Genomic DNA, 23,711 nt, shown 5'->3' with positions numbered 1-23,711 from the left:
TCAGGGTTGACCGATATTTCTTTTCTTTCAGGCCTGATGCCAATACTGATAATTAGTAAGGATAACAATATTTAGAAAATGAAAATAAAAACTTCTACACAAAACTTTGTTTAATTAAAGGATAACTCTTCACATTAAAAAATCTTATGAAATAAAAAGTCCCTGCAGCATTTATTATTAATTAATATTCCAAATAATACAATTAAAACTAAGCGAGTAGAACTTTGGGTCTCTACTAGTAGTCCCAATTGAGCAACACCAGATTCTGGTGCAGAAACTTTACTAAAGATGTGCTCCCTCTCATCAAAAGTTATTATACAGATAATTGTAAAAACTATAAATATCCGCCATGATAATCAGCCAGGCTGATAATCGATCAGACCCCTAACTATTGGTATTATTGTTGTTGTGAATAGTGTTGTGTCGTTTTATAGGGCTGTCAATATTAGTACATTAATGCATATGATGAATCTAGAAATTTTAACGTGTTAATATTTTTTTTAGGAAAATTTATCATATGACCAAGTTCGAGCGCGTTTACCCGGCTGTGTGTGATAATAATACGTTTAACGCGGATAATAAGATGACATTAGAAAACGTCACAAGGTGTGCTGAACGGCTAATTTCATTATAAAACGCTTCAAGATGGAAGTTTGGGTAAAACCAAAGTTGTGTGCTCGAGCTACCTTCAAGGGGAAACTATTTTTACAAGCATAAATTAAGCATAAGATGTGGGAGTGGTGGCTCAGTCAGCTAAGGCTCTAGGTTGTTAATTTTTTTCGGATCTGTTATTATTTCAGGGGCAGTTAATCACAGGGTTGGGTTGCCAGCTCGATGCTCGATTGTATCTGAGCACTTGGGTTGTGAAGGACTTTGCTCAAGGGTCGCCCGGCGGTGTCTGAGCTCGAACCAGGGACCTCCTGTTCAGCAGTCCAACATTTAAACCACCGAGCCACCCATCGCTCTCCATAATGCTATATTACAGAGGAATAATACATTCTTTTTTTATTCTTGGATCAAGTGGGGGAAAGTTCACCGCAGAGCTACACCACGTACACTACCTGCAGAATAATTAAACAGTAATAGCTTAGCCTTGTAAATGTCTGTCAAAATGAACACCAGTCCAAAGTCTGAGTTAGGAAAACTAGTCAAAGTGCGAACAAACGTGCATCACACAGATGAGAACAATGCCATAAAAAAATCTGGAACATAAATATCTCAAGATAGTTCACAGGTTCATGTTATGAAATAGAGAAATCACTTGTCGTCATATCTCATCACACCCAATTTAAATTTCTTGAGTCGATCTCGATCTCAGCCAGGACAACTTTCATACTCTCATGGGAAACCCTCAACTACAAGACAGCACATGTCCCTGTGTGTCCTATCAGAGATAATCAAGCTCCCCAGTATGTGTGTATGTGTGCTAATGTGTGTGTGTGTGTGTATATACGTGTGACCCACATGCCTGGGCCTGGGCTTTGAGATTCCGTGCGACGCTTCTAAGTGAAAGAATAACCAACGGTATAACTGATAGCGCACGCATGTCAAACTACTCAACACTCTCCGAAGCTCATTACACTTTTACTCAGCACTTTACAGTTTTAAATCAAGTCAAAGCACAATTAGTGATAAATGATTTTATATATATATATATATATATATATATATATATATATATATATATATATATATATACTTTTTTATGATCATTTATAGGCTATAAAATCCTTAAATATAATAGAGATGTATGTATCAGGTACACAGATTTTTGTTTTGCTTTAAGGGGACTTGAATCACAGGAATTTTGCATCACACCTAAAAAATGTGTGTTTAAAGAGAAGTCAGGGTGTGAGGAGCCCCCCACCCCCCAGGTGAGCATCCATGCTGATTAGGACAAAGCCCAAGGGCGGACCTGAGAGGTCAAGCGGTGTTTGCTCAGGTTCTCCTCTATTGTCCTGCTAGCAACAGCCTGAGGTGTCAACATTCTGAGAAACACCCATGCCTGGGTACTTCATTACCAGATGAACCATCTGAACTTTAACTCACCATCATGCACTTTAAAAGATCTCAAACCCAAATGAAAGGTCCCAACTTTAACATACTTCCAAGTCGGTTCTTGTTTTCCAGCCATCTACATGTTTAAATTGCAATGTAAACACAAGAAACACACATGGACTTTGACCCAAATACTGCCTCCACCTCGTCCTAATTACCTGCCGCTATCCTCCGGAGCAGCTGCTGCCTGGCAATGATTCGACCCAGTCTGTACCCCGAACGCCGTCTGTGGTGGTCCAACCTCAGGTAGATGTCCTGCGTCTCTGGGGTCATACTACCCAAACACTCGCTGCCCTCAGCCTCAGGCAGCTCCCTGAACATTATGGCAAGCCGTGCCAACAACTGGCTCTTCCTTGTCCTTGTAAAGCAAATACCAGGAATAAAAACACAGTTTGCACAAGTGTGTCCACCAAGCGCCTTGCACGTGTGAGATATGAGACAGAAAGCCTCGGCAGAACCCGGGAGGAACGCCAGGAACGCCTCCTCTTGTCGGCCACGTGACTAGCCGGGAGCCAACGAGGAGGTGGGTGACGGGGGCCGTCCCTTCAGGCCGAGCTGAATCCGAGGTCTGTGCGAACACGGCGAGTCGAGGGAGGGAAATATAAATACCAGAGGAATGCTTGTGAGCTGACAGTGTGGAGAAAGCCGGGGGAGGGAGGGACAGAGGGTGAGAGGGTGGATGGTGCATGGGAGGGTAAAGAAAAACAGCGCGAGCAGAGACGCCACCCCGGACTAAAAGAACAAACCTGCCGCTGTGAAGCTCCACGCAGGTGCCAAGTTTACTCAGGAGGAGTGTGTAAGATAATGACAGAGAGTGTGAGAAAGTTAACGGAGCAGTGTGGCAATTTTAAGCTGAGTAAGTAGCGAACCAGGTTAACCTGCGCCCCCCCATCTCGCCTCGGAGGCGGCAAAGCAGGTTTTTTACCTTTGTGAATCAGCTAGATGGGCTTTCATGCATCAGAATGGGCCAGACAGAAGAAGTCTGGGCTGACGACTCTGAAACAATGGCGTTCATTAATGCAGCGGGACACGCTGTGTTTATCACCAGACATGTCTTATCAGTAAAAAAAAAAAAAGAAAATTCTTCTTGTTGGAATGAAACATCCATAACACAGGACAGTTTGTTCTGAAGAAAAGGCATAAATAACTAAAAACAGATTTAACACATAAATTCGAACAACAAACAAACTAAATTAATCCATATGGATATGTAGATCAAAAAATACTTATTTTCTGAAAGCCAAGAAATGCCTAAAACATTTAACCGTCATAAAGCAAATGCTAGAATATATGAACATACAAAGCTAAATGTTTAACATTGCTAGCCGACTAGCTAACTGTTAGCTGTTAAGCTAGCTTCCCTTGTTACACATTGACACCTGTTATGATTTTAATTTCTAATTCTCGTTTTACACTTTTTATCAATTATCACTCCTTTTATTTAACCCCAACTAAACATATCAAATACATATCACAGTGCCCAGAGCTAATATATCCTAAGCTAACAAGAAGTTAGCTTGCTAATCATCTAATTCACTCATCTCCCATACTGGCATGTGTAGGATTTCAATATGAGTCTCGATTTCAAAATAAATTTACTGTGATTTATCTCTTAATGTAAAAGTGAGGAAAATATTCATCCTACACCGTGCTTGGTGCTACACAACATGTTAGCAAATTTAGCCCAAACACCAAACAGTAGAATCAGGCTCAGAATCAGAGAAAGTCAAACAAATCATGTTTGCATGTTGCTGTCGTTGTTTTTCTCAGGATTAGTGAAAGTATATCAAAGTCAGTGTTAAAATTTGTTTTCTAAACTTTCATCTTTAAATTGGTTGTTTTTAAAAGTCATCTCTTTATTTTTGTTCTTTTTGTTGTCCTTAATTAAATAAAAAAAAAGAAAGAAACACTGTAAGTCTTTTACTAAGTTTATGTAAGGTTAGGGAATCCTTTCTCTACACCCTGGACAGGGTGCCAATCCATCGCAGGGCACATACACACACACCTTAATGATTCATGTTGGCACCGGCTGCTTTAAAAACAAAAAGTTTTCTTCTTGCTACAAGAATGCTACAAAAAATGCAAAAAAACAAAACAAAAAAAAAACTGGCTTTGCTTGGATTTCCACTGATGCAAACAGGTATAGAACGGTTCGGGTGTGGGTGTCCGTCCACGTGCCATCAGGCACATCAAGCGACGGATACTCCTCACCCTGGAGGTATATCTGTCGTTTCTGTGGCAGTTACTTATGGGGTCGGGTTGCCAGCTCGACGCCTAATTGTATCTGAAGACCTTGCTCAGAGGTCCAACAGTTGCAGTCCGGCGGAATAGGGGTTCAAACTGGGGATCTCCTGATTAGCAATCTAACACCTCAACCACCTACCCCTGCCCCCGAAAGTATATGAGGCACTCATAATTGTTCAGTATTCTACAACTTTTTTTAAAGGACTAATTGTTTTTTTCTTTAACAATTTTTTTTTACTTTTATGTCCCTCTAGGGATGCGTATGATTGTACTTTAACACTTGTAAATAGTGTGTATCCCTAAAGAAATAGCTTAATTTAACAAGTAAACTGTGTAAAAAGAAAGAAAGAAAGAGCTTGTAGCTTTATTTAAATAAGGTAAAAATGGGCTGTGCACCAAGCTAAACACATCCCCCTCCCTCATTCCCTGACTGGCACATACCACTCAGGGTGGAAACCAGACAAAGAGCACAATTCAGCATGGTGTGTTTAGTAGCCCGCTATACCTGAACCAGTCCGTATTCTTTCGTGCTGCACGTGAAGCCTGGCACTAAGTCACGGGCGAGGGTCATGTTTTTCCTCTTACACTCTCTTAAAGCATCACACATGAGTTCATTTATTGGCTTTAAGCTTGGGCAAGCAAACAAACAAGGTACCTTCTGTGCTTGTGCTGTTCACTGGAGAAGGCAGACATTAACACCTTATTTAAAGTGACAGATCATTTAAAGAAGACCTATTTTCCTTGTCTCAACTCATTCGCTTTATCCCACACTATTGTACAGAATGTCTCTTCAGTCGAACTGTGGGACTTAAACCATTTCCAGCATCACATGTCGCTGCATACAAAGTGAGCTCCATGATGACACCTTATGTTATAGCTGAAGTAGAAGAACCTAAGTGTCCTAAGTGCACAGAAACCTGGCCCTAACACCTATGGAATAAACTGGAACACCGGCTGCACCACAGCCCTCCTCAACTCAACGTCAGTGTCTGACATCACTAATGGTCTTGTGCCTGAATGAGAACAAAAACCCACAGCCAAGCTCCAAAATCTAGACTTCACAGAAGAGCCAGGATTTTTACTGTATAACAGCAAACTTACATACATACATTAAAACATACATACACACTTAGCAGCCACTTCACAAGTTGCATCTTGCATAAAAACGTGATTTAACAAGGTGCTGGAAACACTTCTTAGTGATTTTGGTCCATACTGTCAATTGGTTGACCATTGCCATGTTCCAAGAAACCAGTCTGAAATGACTTTAGCTTTGTGACACGGCGTATTATTCTGTGGTCATAATGGGATGAACATGGTCAGCAACAATACACAGGTAAGCTGTAGCATTTAAATAATGCTCATTTGGTACTAAGGGGCCCAAAGTGGGCCAACAAAACCCCCCTACACCATTACACAACCACTACCAGCCTGAACTGTTGATACAAGTCAGGATGGATCCATGCTCTTATGTTGTTTATGCCAAATTCTGACCCATTTATCTGAATAGTGGAGCAGAAACTGAGACTCATCAGAGCAGGCAACATTTTCCCAAGATTCTTTTGTCAAATTTTGGTGAGCCCATGTGAATTGTAGCCTCAGCTTTCTGTTCTTTGCTGACAGGAGCAACACCTGGTGTGGTCTTCTGCTGGAGAGTCACTGGAGAGTTTCTCTTTATCATGGCATTCTCTTTAAACCTTAGAGTGTGCAAAAAATCCAATTTAATTAGCAGTTTCAGAAATACTCAGACCAGCCCATTTGGTACCAACAAGGATGCCACTTTTATGTTCGGTTTGAACTTCAGCAGATCGTCTTGATCATGTCTACATAAATGCAGTGAGATGCTGCCATGTAATTAGCTGATTAGATATTTGCGTTAACGAGACATATACACAATGACATACAGGCACATACTGTTCTAAGGCTCGGATCAAATGTGTTCTAAAATCTATAATATAATATAGTATATAGTTTAAATAAGATAAGATGAATACAAATTATAAGCATCAAAATAGGTTTGTAGTACTAACAACAGGATCAAAATAGAGCATGATGGATGAGTTTGATGTGGTGAAATGATTGATATTTTTGTAGTGTATTTGTGGCCACATAGCACTGACCACAAGGTACAGCAACTTTTAGCTTGACACATACGCCTTTTCCACCAAAGTGAACCAGGCACTAGCTCATGTCTGGTGTTCAGAGACAGTTCAACAGCGAACTTCCTAAGAACTGGGTTTGTTTTTCCATGGACTTTAGAGTCACATCATTATGTCACCATATATCCGTGTACGTGACAGTGTATATGTCTTCTTTGCCAATAATGCTAACTTCATCACGGCTTTACGAGCCTACTTCACGTCCTTACTAGAAAGCATTTGAGCTGCCCATTCCATTTTAAGTCCAGTTTTGTTTAAAGATGGCAGTCACAAACATTTAGTTGGTCATGATAATTTCACCCCCAGCCCCTGATGTAAGAGGTTCTTTGTTCTAGCATAGCAAAATGTTGGTGCCGCCATGAAACCAATTTTTCTGTCTGAGGGCAGTCTGAAAATAAAGAATTGGTTCAAAATTGGCGACCGGCTCCAAACTAACTCCAGAAACTGCCATGGTGGCGTGGTGGAAATGGGGTAGCAGTGATAATTTTTTTTTTTTATTATTAGCATTAGCTAAACTAGCTGGTTACTTGGTCACAGACCTGTGCTAAGATTAACTAGCCACCTGGTCAGATTAGTTCCCTGGCAGGTAGTACCTGACGTTAGCCATCTATTCAATTCAATTAAATTGTATTTACAGTATATAGCACTTTTAACAATGGTCATTGTCTCAAAGCAGCTTCACAAAAATGAAAGAAATAAAAAAAAAAGAAAATTTATGGAAGTGTGTACGTGTAAGAAAAATGTCTCTAGTTAATAAAGAGATGAATGAATGAATGATAAATGAAATGTCTCTGACGGCGAGAGTGGCAAGGAAAAACTCCCTGAGACGGCAATAGGAAGAAACCTTGAGAGGAATCAGGCTTAACAGGGAACCCATCCTCATTTGGGTGATAACAGATAGAAATGATATAACATCATGTGTGTGATACAGCTGAAAGTTCAATATAACAAAAGTTATTTAAATTAGGTCAGGTCTAATATTATAGAACAAAATAATGTGAGGCCATAACATACAGCGGTACCTTCAAATATTTCCTATATTACTCATTTTTAACACTATTATCCTATTTTTGCATATAAAACAATCAAAACTTTTAGAAAATACATGTAAATGAAGTAAAATGTTAAATAATTTTTGGCTGCCTTTTCTTTTAGTTACCGTCCTTGCTAACCTTCTTGGGATGCATGGTGCTGCAAAAAATGGAGAAAAAAACATTAAAATAATGTAAACTTGCCCTGCTTGGCTTCGCAAACAGGTTTTGAACGGCTCTTACAAATTTCAGTTCTTAAGGCGAAAATTTTGTGAAGCAGGACATTATGCCGAGGTGCCACTGTATGTCGCATAACTGAAACTAATAGCCGGCAATATAGTATTTTATTATTATCTTAGTATTTAACTGTCACTAGAAGCACTACTTTTGTGCCACCTGGGTGTATTTATCACCCTGTAGATATCAATGTAAATTCTATTGGCTCAAAACATGTTGCCTTTTCTTAAAGAATACATCACGTCCACTCATCCATAATCTTCTCAGCCAACAGCAGACTGACAGGTTTAGATAAATGGAGGCACGGAGTGATTAAGAAGAGCGCTGGCTGAGTAAAAAATGGATCATAAAGCTCTCCAAGAGTGCATAATCGAGAGGGCTTTGCCAGCATCCCAGAACACAGCCATTAATTTGACCAGTCTGAGTGCAGAGAGCGGCCTGTGCCAAGTCTCTCTTTATCTATTTACAGCAGCCAATGACAAATAGCTGACAGCTCCAAGAATTAATGTATGCAAACATGGAGGAGAGACCAGGCCACCTACTGCCTGCCAAAGAATGCACATTCCAACTCTCTCTCTCTCCCTCTCTCTCTCTCTCTCTCTCACACACACACACACACACACACACACTAGGGATGTAGTGGAATACGAATACATTACTTTGATTAAACAGATAAGGTCAATTCTTTCTTGCTTGCTTTCTTGCTTTTTTCATAATTTGTAAAAAGCTTGCCAAAAAAGATCAAAGGGCAGCTGGTTGAGAGTTCACATCAACTGGTTACGACCTCATGTTCTGTTTGTAAGTCATCAGATACAGTATATCCGAGCATTAACCAATTATTAACTCAAGCGATGAAGCTGAGGTCAAGGAACTGTCAAAGCCAGAATTCATACACCATGCTTATACTGCTGATATTTTGCCCCTAGGCCTCCTCTGGAAATGTTCTTAGTTTAAGTCACACCCACTTCAGATTTAAATCAAAGATATTTCAAGCACTAAACAGATTAAGACATGGATACTGCATTACAATCCTAATTAGTACAATGTCGCGAAATGCATTTTGTCCAGGGCGTGCACAAACTTTTGCAAGTCAAAGGAAGGATACACACATGAATCGGTACTGACGTGTATTAACATTTGAACCACTTTAATAACAGGTAAGTAAGGCAGGCGCATGCATTTTTTTTAAAATAGGCGATTAATTCTACTGAATAGCTGCAGACTTAAGAAAATCCTCTTCGACTCTTTATCACAGGAACCTGATGAGAGAAAAAGTGGATCAACAGAGCCTGCAGGGAAAACGATCAGGTCTAATATTTGTCTGGGAAGCGTCTCAGATCGAGGCACCCTGCCAGATCCAACCAGCAGGTGCGTTACATTTTGCCGCTCTGACTCGAAGCAGCCTCGCAAAATATTTTCACAGCTATCTCCAAATTCCAGTTTGATTGAAGCACGCATTTGAGCTGTCAGAAGAAATCATTTCGTGCAATTCCTCCCGACTGCTGTTTTTCGGGAGGACGAAATCAGATCGGCTCTTTAACGTAACTATATTTGGTAAAAGTGCCTGCGTGCGAGAAATAAAAGTCTTTAAATAGTGCTCGTGTGTCCTCCCCAGGTGATGCATCGTCTCTATAGTGTCTCCAACAGAGCTGCTTCACCTTTGGCTCCATTGCTGTGACAGAAAGACTATTTTAACCCGTGGAACACTCCTATTTATACTCTAAGCATTTGGGCAGACATTGTGAAGGATACCACGATCACATCACAGCCAAAATAGGCTTCGGTCCTGAAATAGTTCAGCTTCAAATATATGAAGGGCGTTCAAGTCAAACTGGGAAATTTCTAGCAAACGAAGGTGTGAAAGCGATTGACATGTACAGAAGACTTTAAGCACAGAACGGTGATGAGACTCTTAGCCGCAGTAAAATATTTAAATGCATTTTAAAGTAGGCTGTACGTCCATGAATGACATCGTTCCCTTTAACATTCAGCGAGTGGAACGCCTGATTCATAAAGTTATCGACAAATAACTTCTCGCCAACTTGCAGATGAAACGCATCTGTCTATGGGAACTGTACACACAATCATTCAGGAATACCACTTGCACAGTACAGGAACTCTGTACTGGGAGCTATCGCCACTTCCCAGTACAGTTCCTGACCTCGCTCCAAGCCATTGAGCCATTAAAGGAGTTCCTGGGAGGCCAGGGTTTCAGACATGAAGCTTTCTACTAAGAAACCTTTCAAGTGCCTTGATAGCATCTGAACACTAGTGAAACACTGGGATACGTGCATTAGTGTAGCAGGGAATAAATAAAGGAAGTTTTTACTCTCATAACTGTATTGAGCACCTCTCAGCTATACAGTTATAATATCTCTCTCATCAGCCACCATTGTTCCATGCAGGTGCTGTACAGGTTTATGTAATTTTTCATCTATTCAAACTTTTAAACATGCTTGATGCATCACCTCGCTTGGCATTCTGGGAAAATATTTACAGTACTGAAAGGAGGACTTTAACAAAAGAAAAGGTGGAGTTAATGTAACACGTCTGTAACTATGTAAAGAATTAACCATTGAATGGTGTGCTGTTATAGGAAAATAATCAACCCCCCATGTCTTTTATTCTTTTTAAACCTTATAAACTTGCTAACAAGTTTAATTTATTGACAAATGTCAGTCACATACATACACATAGTTCCTGTCGGTACTACCGTTAGAGCGACCATAAACAGATGTTCACCAGCTTTAAGTTGACAAAACAAAAAAAAAAACAATAGAGAGAGAATCTGAAAGCGTCACTTCCTGTGTCCTGAAGTGGTAAAAAAAAAGTAAATAGTGATAGTTATAAAGTTCTAAGTCCTTCCAAAAATGCTAATTAACATCTCCTTGATGTTTCACTTCGGGTCTCTTTGGATCATTGAGGACTAAACATAGTATAAAATATTATAGTGAACGACACATCAAATGGACGATACACGGGCAAACCATGAAAAGTCCTGTTGTCCCTTTTGGGAACATTTAAAGGGGTTCTGTGCAGAGATTTACAACTAAAAGGAGAAATTTGGGAATATTTAATAATGCCTAATTATCCAAAGAACCCTTAACTCTATTAGTGAAAATGTATACTTGTAATGGTTTTTAGTACAAACTCAAATATACTATTTTTTTTGTTTATTATTCTAAGAACCTGAACCCATGACTGCAAGTTACAAAGACTACACAATAATATGCACGACTAATAAAGTGCTCGTCTACTGAACTATAAAAGAACCCTGTTTTCTAACTACAGTATACATAACGCATATTAATGCACAAACTCTTTAAAAAACAGGGCGTTCTCTAAGGGTTCACTGCATAATTATAGGTTCTGAACCTCCTTGAAACCCTTCTGTATAGGGAAACACTCTATAATAAAGTTCTCCGTAGAATGTTCCGGGATGCTGTGCATGTTTTTGGACTTTAGACATGGCTAAAAATAATAATCAGCTATTACTACTGTCATTTTAAACGCAGCAATATAGGTGGAACACTCCACGCGCGAGAGCTTGCCAAGAAAACACCATGCTGCACTGAGTGACATCTAGTGGTCGAAAGTCTATATTAGTGCACTTCAGTAGATTAATAGTACCCTTTTATATTAACAAACATGATTACTAACACCATTGTGCAACACGCCACATCATATATCATCTCCGGACCTCTTGGAGTTCTTAATTACAGGAAATTCACTGTACACAACAGCAAAGCCAGCACATACAGTAGCAAATTGACCCCCCCCCCACCACCACCACCACCAAACACACACACACACGCTCCAAAAACAAAAAAGTTATGATCTTAAAAACAGGAAAATGTGTTTCCATTGGCATTGCATTAAATCACTAAATCACACAGAGATCCTGTTTTGATCCAAACAGGATTAGGTGGCAAGGTTGTCCGAAATAAAACCTAGGAAAAAGGCTTTGCTGTTCTATACCTCTGATTAACTCGCCTCTAAATAAAACAAGCTGATGCAGCGCTGTGCCCTAAATCATAATGACTGACACGTGGATGGTTAAAAAAAATAATAAAAAATGACAGCATTTTTCCAGTTCCATCGTGCAACACTCAAGCAAGATACACATTTTTCCGAATCACCATCTCCTAACCAGCTTGCACAGAAATTTGTTATGGAATACAGTCTGAGAAAGGAAAGTCACAGGATCTACTTGGCCTTGTTGCTAGAGCGGTACTATCAAACCATCAGTGTGAGCTGTACACATGCATTACAGGTTCTGTAAGTAGTCATAAGTCTATTTAAGTGCACTTTTTCAATTAGTGAGCATGATCGCTAACATGAGATGGACCATTAAATACCTTTTAGAGAAAAGTTTTAAGTTGTCATTAATGCGCAGCTGAAAAAAAAAGCTGCACATTATTGACGTTTTCAGGTGAAAAAATAAAACCCTATAAAGGTACAAATCAGGTACCCTTGATGACAGCAAGGAGTGTGCAAAGGCAATCTAGGCTGTTTAAGTCAATAGGGAAAGGAAAGGAATTTTCCATCAGTCTAATTTAGTCAAATGGGTAATGTTTGAAGATCTTTTTACCACATAGTACTTTTCCTACAATCCAAGGTGCCTGCATGCTTGATCTTTATACCTGTGTACATTTTACTCCTATAAGCAGAGTACACCTTTTCAGGTAATAGAAATGCACACAAAACATGCACCAACAAGAAAACGTACCATAAAATAAAGGTTACCACCTTTATTCTTAATGCATGATGTTATGGTGAGTAATTTCGAGATCATATGCTACGCACAGAACACATGCATAAAAGGAACCCTGGATAAAAGAAACACTGCGTAAAGGGAACACTGTGTTAGAGGAACACTGGACAACAGGAACACTGGATAAAAAGAACATTGAGTTAAAGGAACACTGGATAAACGCAACACTGTGTTGAAGGAACACACACGTAAAGGGAACGCATGCATAAAGGGAACACTGGATAAACAGAACACTGAGTTAAAGGAACACTAAATAAATGGAACGCATGCATAAAAGGAACAGTGGATAAAAGACACTGCATAAAACGAACAGAGTAAAAGGAACACTAGACAAAAAGGAACACGGGATAAAACGCACACTGCGTAAAACGAATATTGGATCAAAGCAACACTGCGTAAAAGTAACACTGAATCAAAGCAACACGTTGCGTAAAAGTAACATTGGATCAAAGCAACACTGCGTAAAAGTAACACTGGATCAAAGCAACACGTTGCGTAAAGCGCATCAGGTTATTAAGATCTTTGCGCATCATGTACCCAGGAGCGACTTTGTTTCCGCTCATCACCGACCTGCGAGTCTCCTCTGGCGGCCCTTCTTGCCCAGTAAAGTCCAGGCTCTGAATGTGGAGTAGCGGAGCTGCTGGCTGAAGGAGCGCCGCAGTTTCAGCTCACTCGCGGTCATCGTACCCGCCGCTCGACTCCCGCGCGCTGTCGCTCCAAACTCGCACGCGCCTAAAAGCCCGCATGACTGCGCCGCGCTGGCCCGCACGCGCCGCACGCCGACGTCGGGGTTCCCGCAAAACACGCACGCAAAGCCATACAGTTCCTCTGGAAGAACGAAGGAACAACCGCAGTCAGAGGTGTGGGTTATCCGAGCTGCAGACACGCGCACCGCCTCGAGCGCCTGTTCCTGAAGTTTCTACTTCAGCCAGGACGAACACACACACACACTCTCTCTCTCTCTCTCTCCACACACACATTCTCTGCTCCACTACCTACTCCTATGTCATGAGTGACTGATATTCCCCCTCTCTCTCTCACACACACACACGCGCGCGCGCGCGAGCATTGTATATAGACAAAAGTTTTTGGACAAACCTGCAATGACATTGTATCCTAATACATATATTTCAATATCTTATTGATATTCATTCTGTAGAGTGTTTATGAGATCAGACACTGGTGTTGGACGAGAAGGCCTGGCTCGCATTCTCCATTCCAGTTCATCCCAAAGGTGCTGGACAGGGTTCAGGTCAGGGTTCGGTGTTTGGGCCAATCAAGTTCTACCACACCGAACTCAGCAAACCACGTCTTTATAATAGTCCTCGCTTTGTGCACTGGGGCACTGTCATGTTGGAGAAGAAAAGGGCCTTTTCCACACTGTTGCAAAAAAGTTAGCATGCAAGTATGCTTGGAAAGCATAGCATTGTCCAAGATGTCTGAGTATGCTTAGTATGCTGTCCTAGAAAGCACCTAAATTCAATAATTAACAGATTTGGCCAAACACTTTTGTCCATATAGTGGAATAGTGATTAGCACTGTCTCCTTGCACCTCCAGGGTCGAGCGTTCCCCACCTCGATTCCCAGTTTGCATGTTCTCCTCATGCTTGGTGGGTTTCCTCAGGGTGCTCAAGTTTCCTCTCACAGTCCAAAGACATGCAGGTTAGGCTAATTGGTGATCCCAAATTGGCTGTAGTGTGTAAATGAGTGGTCTGTAATGAATTAACACCCTGTCCATGGTGTACCTCGTCTTGTTGCCGAAGTTTCCTGGAATATTGGTGATAGGATCACAGGCACCCAAGGTTCACCCATGCCCGTGGGCACCAAAGGCTAGCCTGTTTTTTGTCTGTTTCATCCCACAGAAAAGCCAATACAGCACAACTCACCAAAAAACATGCTGGCTACTACAGAAAGGCACCAGAACATCCAGTGCACCACAGTCCACCATCCACAGTGCTCTGCAGAAAAAGACCCCAAAGCCAGCACCCCGGCCAGAATTCGTTAAATCCCATTTTCATCACTGGACAAACAAGTCTGATCCATAGAGGCGCCACCCCAACCTGGTGCCAGACACCACAGCACGCCGGCCCTGTGAGGCCGCGCCCAGAGTGGCCAGAGCTGCCCCAGTGCCACAAAGGAAACTAAAATCCTAGCTGGGTATAATGTTACTGTTTTTAATGTCATGGCTGATCAATCAATATACTGTATATGTATTCAAACCACACAAATGTTATTTTTACAAAAATTGATTTCAGTTAAAAGCAACATTAATGCTTCCAGATTTGTATTTTTCTTCCCTCTCTCACTCATTTCTTTCAGGTGCCAAATAGAATTGTCTATACCACTAAGGTAATTAAACTGGGCAGGTGATAATGACTGAACCTGTAGAGCTCCACACCTGCCTTCTCCCTAACAAGAGTCTTATCCTGAATTAGTTTATTAGACAGGAACAACTGTTGTGTGTCCAACGCTTCACTTAAACAGAGATCGCTGGCTGGGGAGGAAAAAAAAAAAAAACAGCAGCCTAAAACGGAAACAGAAGACAGATGTGGAAGGATATGCATTATTTTGAGGTGGGCGATATAGGGTGTGCTATACCCAAAATGCTTTTCACAGAAAACGGGCGCTTCCTAATGCACCCTGTAATCATCATGAGAAATGACTAACAGCTTATTCGCTCACTGTTTCTGCGATCATGCTGCCAATCATTCTGCTTCATTCTGTAATAGAGTCATCTGATGGAAAAACCTCCTGGGAGAACATGGACGGCATCTGCCTCGCCTCCATATATGTGTCAAAGGTCAAAGGTTGGGGCCAAACATTTCCCCTCATGTGGGATTTGCAGTGGAATGTTTGGCTTGGAGACGACACCGGCTGGTCACTTAGAAAAAAAGAAAGGTCAATTCGATTACTTTAGCTTTGTAGGTTTCAATAGGACACACAGAGTTAAAACTACATTAAGTTATTGTTACACACAAGTTGACTCAGTGCGTCCACTTATTTAAAGGAAGAAACAGGATGTTCATAAGTACCAAGCTTTCGAGCATTAAAACACGTAATTATTATAATTCATCAGTAGACCTAAATTATATCAGGCATCGAAACAAATGAAGGTGTAAGACATACAGGTTTTTGCTGATAAACTTGTTAGCTGTGAACATTCTTGCTAATCCAAAACTATCCACTGCTAGCTGTCTGATAAATTCCTGATAAATTCCAGCTAATCTAACATTGTTAGCTGTTAACCTGTAACTAAACTAAAATTGTGCATTGTTAGCTGTCTTCTAATCTAAAATAGTTAGCTGGTAAATTTTTGCTATTATAATATTGTTAGTTGTTAACTTCCAGCTAATCTAAAATCCTTACTGCTAGCTGTCTGCTAATCCAAATTTAACAGCTGTAAATTTTCTAGCTAATCCTAATCTGTTATCTGTCCCATTCCAGCTAATCTCAAACTGTATGCCGTTCTCTTCCAATGAATTATTATTATTATTATTATTATTATTATTATTATTATGCTGTTAGCTGTTAACTTCCAGCTAATCTAAGACTGTTAGATGTTAAATTCCAACTAATCTAAAATTCTTAGCTGTTAGCATGTAAACAAACTAAAATTGTTCCTTGTTTGTTGTCTGCTAATCTAAAAGTGTTAGCTGTGAACTTCCAGATAATCTAAAATTGTTAGCTGTAAAATTTCTGCTATTTTAATGTGGTTAGCTGTTCCATTCTATCTCATTCAAAATTGTATGCTGCATTCTTCTTACTAATATTTAGCTGTATGCTTATACAAAATAGTTAGCTGTTAATTACCAGCCATTCTAAAATAGTTTGTAGTTAAGGTTCAGCTCATCTAAAATTCTTAGCTGTTAACATGTAAATAAAGTAAATCTGTTTGTTGTTTGCTGTCTGCTAAAATAAAATTGTTAGCTGTTAAATTTCTGCTGTTATTACATTGGTAGTAGTTAACTTCCAGCTAACTAAAATTGTTTCCTGCTAGCTGTCCGCTAATATAATATTATTAGCTGTTCAGTTCCAGCTAATCTAAAATTGTAATTTGTTATATGTTAGCCAATTTAAAATCGTTTGCTGATCATGCAAATGCTATGCTAGTTAAGAGTAATAAAAGGTATGGGGTTTTTGTGACTATACAGGACAGTCTTTCCATACAATCCAGCTGAGTTCCACCTCAGACCAAGCTGGTAAGTCAGAAATATTTGAGGTCAGCCTGACAGAGAGAGTCCTCCCCACTGAGAACTTCCAGCTTTCTATTTTGGGCTCTGCTTGCTCTGTGCAGACAGTCGCAGGACACGGAGCAGTGCAAAGCTCAGCTCTCGTACAGACAACCTGTCTTAATCTATCACAGAACCTGACGAGAACTCAGAGCTGTACATCGCAGGCCTGTCAGCGGCCTGACTTCTGCCTAGCATGTCCATCAGAGTGGCCTTCAACTTGAACAATTCCATTACCCGATCACACGTCAGTCACAAACCACTAGTTTTACAAAAAGACATTGCTTAAATACACATTTAATATTATTATTATTATTATTATTATGTTGAAGACTTGATTCTAAATGGTTGAAAGGTGTGGATTACAGAATTATGTCTTAATGTGCTCCACATGAACATGTTAAATAATTTGTGTTTACAGATGGACTCTCTAGAAAAGAGTCGATGGTGAAAAGAAATGCAGCTGTTTATAGGTGTGATAACAGCAGCTAACTTGTTTCACATAAAACTGAACTACAAGGCGCATTCGAGTCAAACTGGGACTTTTGATTGTGCATAATAACAGAATACTGTTATGAGAGTAAAAACTCCCTTATTTCTCTATATAATCCCCTGCTACACTAATGCACTCATCCTAGTGTTTCACTGCTGCTTGGACACCATCAAGGTAGAAAGAGCCATGATCGGACTGCCTGATTCACATCTGAAACGCTGGCCTCCCAGAAATTCCTTTAATGCTCCAAGCATGTGGAAATAGCTTGGAGTGAATGTTTAGGGGAACGACTGCAGTGGGCTCTGAACCACCTTGGCCAGATTCTTATTCTTTAAAATGTTTGCATTATTCAAATGTTTTACTCTGGCTTAGAGTCTCCTCACCGTGCTGTGCTTGAAGTCTTCTGTAAATGTCAATCGGTTTTACACATTTATTTGTGAAAAAATTAATCACAAGTCGCGGATTGACTTGAAGGCCCCTCGTACAAACAGCTAGAAAGTATGACAGATTGCTGTTTAATAAGTGTAGTGTATAAGAATAATACAACAATTTGGCAAACTGTCTAATTGCTTTGATGCAAGTGGAATAAAATACTTTGCAATTCAGCAATTTGTGAAGAGTTTTATTGCTCATATAACAGCAATTTGTGTAGCAAAAAGCCACAATTAACTAGATGAAAAAAAGAATGTTCATGAAGTCACACTTGCAAATTCATGTATTTAAGTGTATGAGAGTTTGGAGCAGTTTTAGCATTTATACTTCTTTTCATTTTATTTCTTAAATCATAGGTAATGGAACAAAATATAGCCAAAATTGCCCCTGGTTCATTTATATGACTTTATCATGACTCTATCACAAGCTTTCAGGGTTTTACCCAATTATCATAGCGAGGTCCAACAAGTCAATGGTATCATCCTTCCTTGGTCCTTGATGTTGTACATCACAGTACATGGAGTTATCTTAGAGAAGATTATTATGGCTAGACCGCAGTCTCTAGAACAGACACAAAGGAAGCAATATTTGATGTAAGGGCAGGAAGTGGTCATCAGCATGTGAATGGCCCTCCATTCCATCTCACCAGGGTTGCTTGTTTTGGCATGAGCTAATCACGCATTTATCAGTTCTCCAAACAGTGACAAACTCTTTGAACACACAGCACAGTTTTATTGTATTTTAGCCTAACTATGGACACAAGTAGTTCCATGATCACTTACAAACATTAAATATATACCATATGTTTAATATATCCTTATTTCTAAGCATACAATTAAATGCAAAAAATGTGCATCCCCAATGGATTTGGGGCAAAATAAATAATAACAATAACTTAAAAACTGTACGGAATAAGTAAACAAACATTACTGCAGATTTAAATACATCTCCGAAGGTTCTTCTAATATTGTCCCCTTTTTATTCCGCACAATAATCATTGCCTTTGGTTCTAAGTTTAAGGGTGTGCAAACTTTTGCACTCAGATATTCTAATTGCTGGCCACATTCGCATGTTGTTTTTGTTCCCCTACAAACACATTTAAGTCACAGGATTTTGTGCTCTTCTATGAGTAACAAAGTCTCAGTAACTGGTTTCATTCGAACGGGGATTTGGAGGAACTGGTAGCCACAAAGAACTTTTCAATCCAGTAGCAAACAGTCAGTTTTCTGTATTTGTTACTGGATTAGAAATTTTAATGTGTCCTACAGGGAGAGAGAAAGGGAGAGAGAGAAAGAGAGAACTTATTTCTGTCCTAAAGGAAGGGTAATGGAAAACTTCCTATCTTGGCAACACAAGGTCACTGAATCCTATCCCGAATTAATATCTCTACTTTTTATAGACTTTACACCAGAAGACGTGGATATTTATGGGAAAATTAAATTTATGGCATTTTTCTTTAAAAACTATTTCAACACAGTGGAAATACTCTCCAAATCACGAGATGGATGTGGATTTATGGAGAAAGGATATGTAGTATTGCATTATGTACACAGTTGCACAACATTTAACCTTAAACAGCATTTTCCAATGAGTCTACCAAGTACTAAGACCATTTAACCTAATGCATTCCAGCTATTAACAAGAGCACAATAAATAGAACTTTACATTTAATACCGTTGACAGGTATTCAAGAGATGTTTAAGGGTTCAATAAATAATTAAGGGTTCCCAGCTTTTCAATAAATGGATGTATATTTGAAGACAAATCTTAAAAGCTAAGCCACCTTGGGACTGTCCACCTACAGATTGGAACAAATTGGAGAACCCAGAGAAAAGTGTGCGATAAAACTGTCCTAATTACATAATTACTGGTCATTATTTTATACCTAGAACCCATCAAGTGCTTTAAGTTTAACTAAACTTTCTTGGTTCTGGGTATTTCATGCCTTGTTTTAGGGGTCCCTTGGAAAATGAAGGGGTCCTAGATTTTTCAAATGGTTCTACCTGGAATACAGAGATAGCAAAACACTCTGTTGTAGTGCTCTAAAAAGAGCCAATTAGAGATTTAAGAGTTGATTAATACCTTCTACCATTTTTTAATCAGGGTCAAGCGTTCCTGTTTTTAAAAAATTTTATTATTCATTGGTTCTTCTTGGTAAATGATTGCACAATACCTTGGAACACTGAATATGTAAATCTAATGTATACGTATTGTTCATATGCAGCTCAAATTGGCTTATGTTCAGTATATCCAGCCGAGATAAAGTTCCATCTGAGCACTTTTACTTGTTGCCTGCATGCCTTTGAGCCCACGGCTCCAGTCTGACCAATGAGCTTCAATGGGAAAAAGCCCAGATGTTCAGGGCCTGATTTCTCCGAGCTCCTATTGGCCGTCTTCTTAAGGACTGCAGGTCCCAGGACAGACCCCTGGAATCCTGGAGGGGGGGAGGGGGGGGTGTATTATGCTCCGGTCTTAATGGATTCAAGGCGTGGAACCTCCCCCTGTCCTGCTCAGGCCCGTCTGAGGCATGCGCTATAAATTTCCTGAGCGAATATTCCCAAGCCGTGCCTCCAGTTTTCCGGAGAAACCACACATGTGGTATATATCTGGGTTTCGATGAGGGGATCGGATGGGAAGGAAGGGAAAGGTCTTAAAGCTACAGAACTCCTTTTTGTTTAGGTGTCAGTTGAAATTAATGGAGTCTGTGTGTATACGTCTAACAAAGGGAAGAAGTGTAGATATGAAAATAAAATAACACGATGACATTATTGCGAGCCGCTTGTGGTTTTGCCCTTGAAACATCCATCCATCTCTGCACAAAGCTCATGTAAGGCATCACACAGAAAGCACAGCAGTTTATGAGAAGAAGCTGAAGGAAGAGGGAGGGGGGTTGTGAACGCTATTGTTTCGTTGTATGACAAAGCATGTAATGCCGTCAAGTCGGAATCTATTAAGACCCGGCCAACCACAGAAAACCATGGGAAAACATTTACAGTCTCCACACACCACCTGGCTTCTATTACAAAAGGAGGGGGGCATTCTCAAGCACACATGCACATACACCAGCACACGTCTCCACGATTCACACACTCAGATGAGGTTCGATAAATAAATATCCACACTAAGTCTAGCATAGTGTAAGCTTTACAACAACTTCATGATGAGCAAATACCACCTCAGAGCAACAGCGTTCACCGTGTCCGGTATTTCTTCACATAAGCTCCCAGGATACAAAAGAAAAGAAAAGAGGGTTGGCGGTGAGTTTAAGCTTGGCAGAGCTGAGGTCAGGCAACGGTTCCCTGCTGACACTTGCTGATAGAGAGATGCTGGAAGACTTAATCACACCAGCCATTCCTTGTTCCACACCATAGGTTTTATATACGGATTATTTATCAAGGAAATATATTTTTATTGGAAATTTATAGAAGGAGTCTCCAGTTCCAAAGCTCTATAACACTCAGAAAATTTCCAACACTGGCTATTTGATTTCTTAGAAATATAACAAGCAGCACCTATTTTCTTGTCTAGGTAGTGAATGAAATAACACAAGTGATAACAGGAACTAACACGTCTCACAGCGGTCCCACAATATGTTATTTGTTAATAAATTAAGATGTAAAATCATTGGCAAATTAGGCCACATGACACCGCTATACTGTTAATTGTGTTTCTACAACTGCACATTTTAATAGTTCACTGCTTATTCCATGAGTTTTGATATGATTCGCATCTACAATCCATGTGCCAATAAATGCTTTAGAGCAAGCATGTCTTAAAAAAAGCACAGTTATAAAACAAAATCAGTATGACAATGCTTTGAGGACACTTTAGGCACCAGGTCCAATTTTTATTTGCAGTTTTTTAAGGAAATTAGCTACTAGGTTTAATGAGCATCCTGCAGAACCAGCTGCTTTATTTTTTCATGCAGAAACCGGCAACTATCACGTTGTTGTTGTTGTTGTTTTTTTGGTCTGAAAAGTGGTCGCTTATAATGTGCTGCTTTCTTCTGGCATACAAATATTTTTCTGTAACATGTTATTTGGTGTTGGAATAGTAATGTTCAGAAATCAGAAGAGTTTTTTTGTGCTAGTGCAATAATGAAATCCTAAAATAATGAAAAAAAGTGCACTTAAAGACAATGGAGAGGACCCACATATGCATTTATAAGCACGCTTTCAGTTTTCAGCAGTCACTCATTGTAAAGCTGATATAATTATGACACTATGATGTATGTGCTCTGATGCTGCATTTAAAAAGAAGTCGTAACTTGGCAACAATTCATGATTGCTGACCAAATCTCAAAGGAAACACCCTTTAAATTCGGAATTCCGACCTAGAAATTCTAAATTGTCTCCTCAACCTTTGGCTCCTTTGAGTTAACGTCAAATTAACCAGCTTTTTGCAAAGCATCATCGTTAAATTAAAAGAAAATGTTTTTTAATTTACTTTTCTTCGGCCGGTAATATTCAACCAACAAATCCCTTAGTTTTTGTTCTTTTTCAATTTTTTTTAGGCAGACCTTAAAAAAGGCAATTTGATATTTTCCCCTATTATGACCTCATATAAGAAGTGCCCCTCCCTCGGCTCTGCTACTAAGAGTAGCTCATTTACATGAACACTAAAATAGTGTCTTTGGAAAAAGAACAGCAAAATGCATTATCTAAGGGGTTAGTAGTGTTAACAGACACAATTTGGTGGAACTCTGAGACCTGTGGAAACTTGTTAAAGAAATAGTAATATATATTTTATAAAAGCACCTTTAAATGAGGCATGCTGTATATACAAAAACAAGGTTATTCCAGCACATGCTGTCGCACTCAAAAGCTGCAGTTTGGTCTGAAGCATTGCTTTGCCTTGAAGCCACAGCAATAACTTTAGACTTTTTCCTGATTGAATTCCCAAACAATTCCCAAACGTTCACTTTTTCCTTTCATCTTATTAAGATCGCCCAGCTAGTCTGGGTCCAGTTCAGTCTAGTGTCACCTTCCTCCCAAATTAGCTCGAGCAAAAAAGAAAACACCTTCGCTTGCCAAGTCCGGAGCTCACCCTGACCCAAGGCTGACTGCCATTCCTCTTTCTCACCCGCTATTCTAGGCTACACAGAATGCGCCGCATTAACCACGGTGCTGTTATATTAAATGAAACAGAAGGTGTGCCGGATCAGACGTGCTGTCATGCCTCCAGTATAGCCTTGCACCTTATGCCCCTCTTCCGTCATCTCTTTGATTGGCATGCTAAATTGTTTAATCAGATTCTTAACCACAAGAAAGACACGACGGTGCCGCGCTGCTCTGAGGCACAGTGCTGGTTTATGAGCACTAATGCAAGCTTCGAAAATGATCCAGGTGGCTCCAGCTGTGAAACCCGAGCTGCAGCGTACTGTACAGTCAACATGGGAACTAATCAGCACCGGACTGATGGGCTTACCAGTCCTCAGCTGTTATGTTATAGTCGAAAAAAAAAAAAAAAAATATATATATATATATATATATATATATATATATATATATATATATATATATATATATATAAAATGGAAGTCAGTTAAATGTTACATGAAAAGATTTGTTTTAAGGACGCACCCATCGTCGATCCTCATAAAAGCTGCTAGGTTTATCCATGAACATGCGTCAGTGCTCGCAGAACTCCAGTGCTGTAACACACAAGCTTTACTGTTATACACCAACAAATGTCAAACACAAGAAGTGTTCAAGTCAAACTGGAATTCTTTTTTGTTTGTTGATTTTTTCCAGATTTTCTCCCTAATTTAGTTATGTCTAATTCCTCCCCGTCACTAGAGGGCTCCCACATTAAGGCTGCTACATTCAATCAGTCGGGAGGGCCGAAGACTATCACGTGTTTCCTCCGAACCACGTGACGCAGGCCGACTGCATCTTTTTGAACTGCTGGCTCACGCACCGTTGGTTGCGGCGTGACACACTCGGAGGACAGCGCTATCCGCTCCTTCCGCTTGCGTGAGGTCACAGACGCCCCTGATCGGCGGTAGAGCCGTGATTAATGTGAGAGCATGACGTACCTCTCATCTCTCCCTTC

General features: G+C 40.0%; 1 protein-coding gene across 4 annotated transcripts in view; it reads right to left on the bottom strand.

The window, feature by feature from the left end:
- The window catches only part of stard13b (StAR-related lipid transfer (START) domain containing 13b), a 105,746-nt gene that overhangs the window by 38,450 nt on the left and 43,585 nt on the right, over positions 1-23,711 (bottom strand). The window contains exon 1 of one of the 4 annotated variants that reach the window (XM_053507187.1): positions 13,074-13,437. The exons of 2 other annotated variants lie outside the window; for them this stretch is intronic. In XM_053507187.1, coding sequence (XP_053363162.1) covers positions 13,074-13,185 — 112 coding nt within the window. In that variant the 5' untranslated portion in view covers positions 13,186-13,437. Of the gene's footprint in view, positions 1-2,216; positions 2,439-13,073; positions 13,438-23,711 lie in introns of those variants that run through there. One more of the 4 variants, XM_053507186.1, reaches the window with a different exon arrangement.

Source organism: Clarias gariepinus, chromosome 11, assembly GCF_024256425.1.
Source record: "Clarias gariepinus isolate MV-2021 ecotype Netherlands chromosome 11, CGAR_prim_01v2, whole genome shotgun sequence".
In the NCBI taxonomy this organism is placed as follows: Eukaryota; Metazoa; Chordata; class Actinopteri; order Siluriformes; family Clariidae; genus Clarias; species Clarias gariepinus.
Note: the sequence above shows the minus strand (reverse complement) of the source record. Positions and strands in the feature narration are given on the sequence as shown.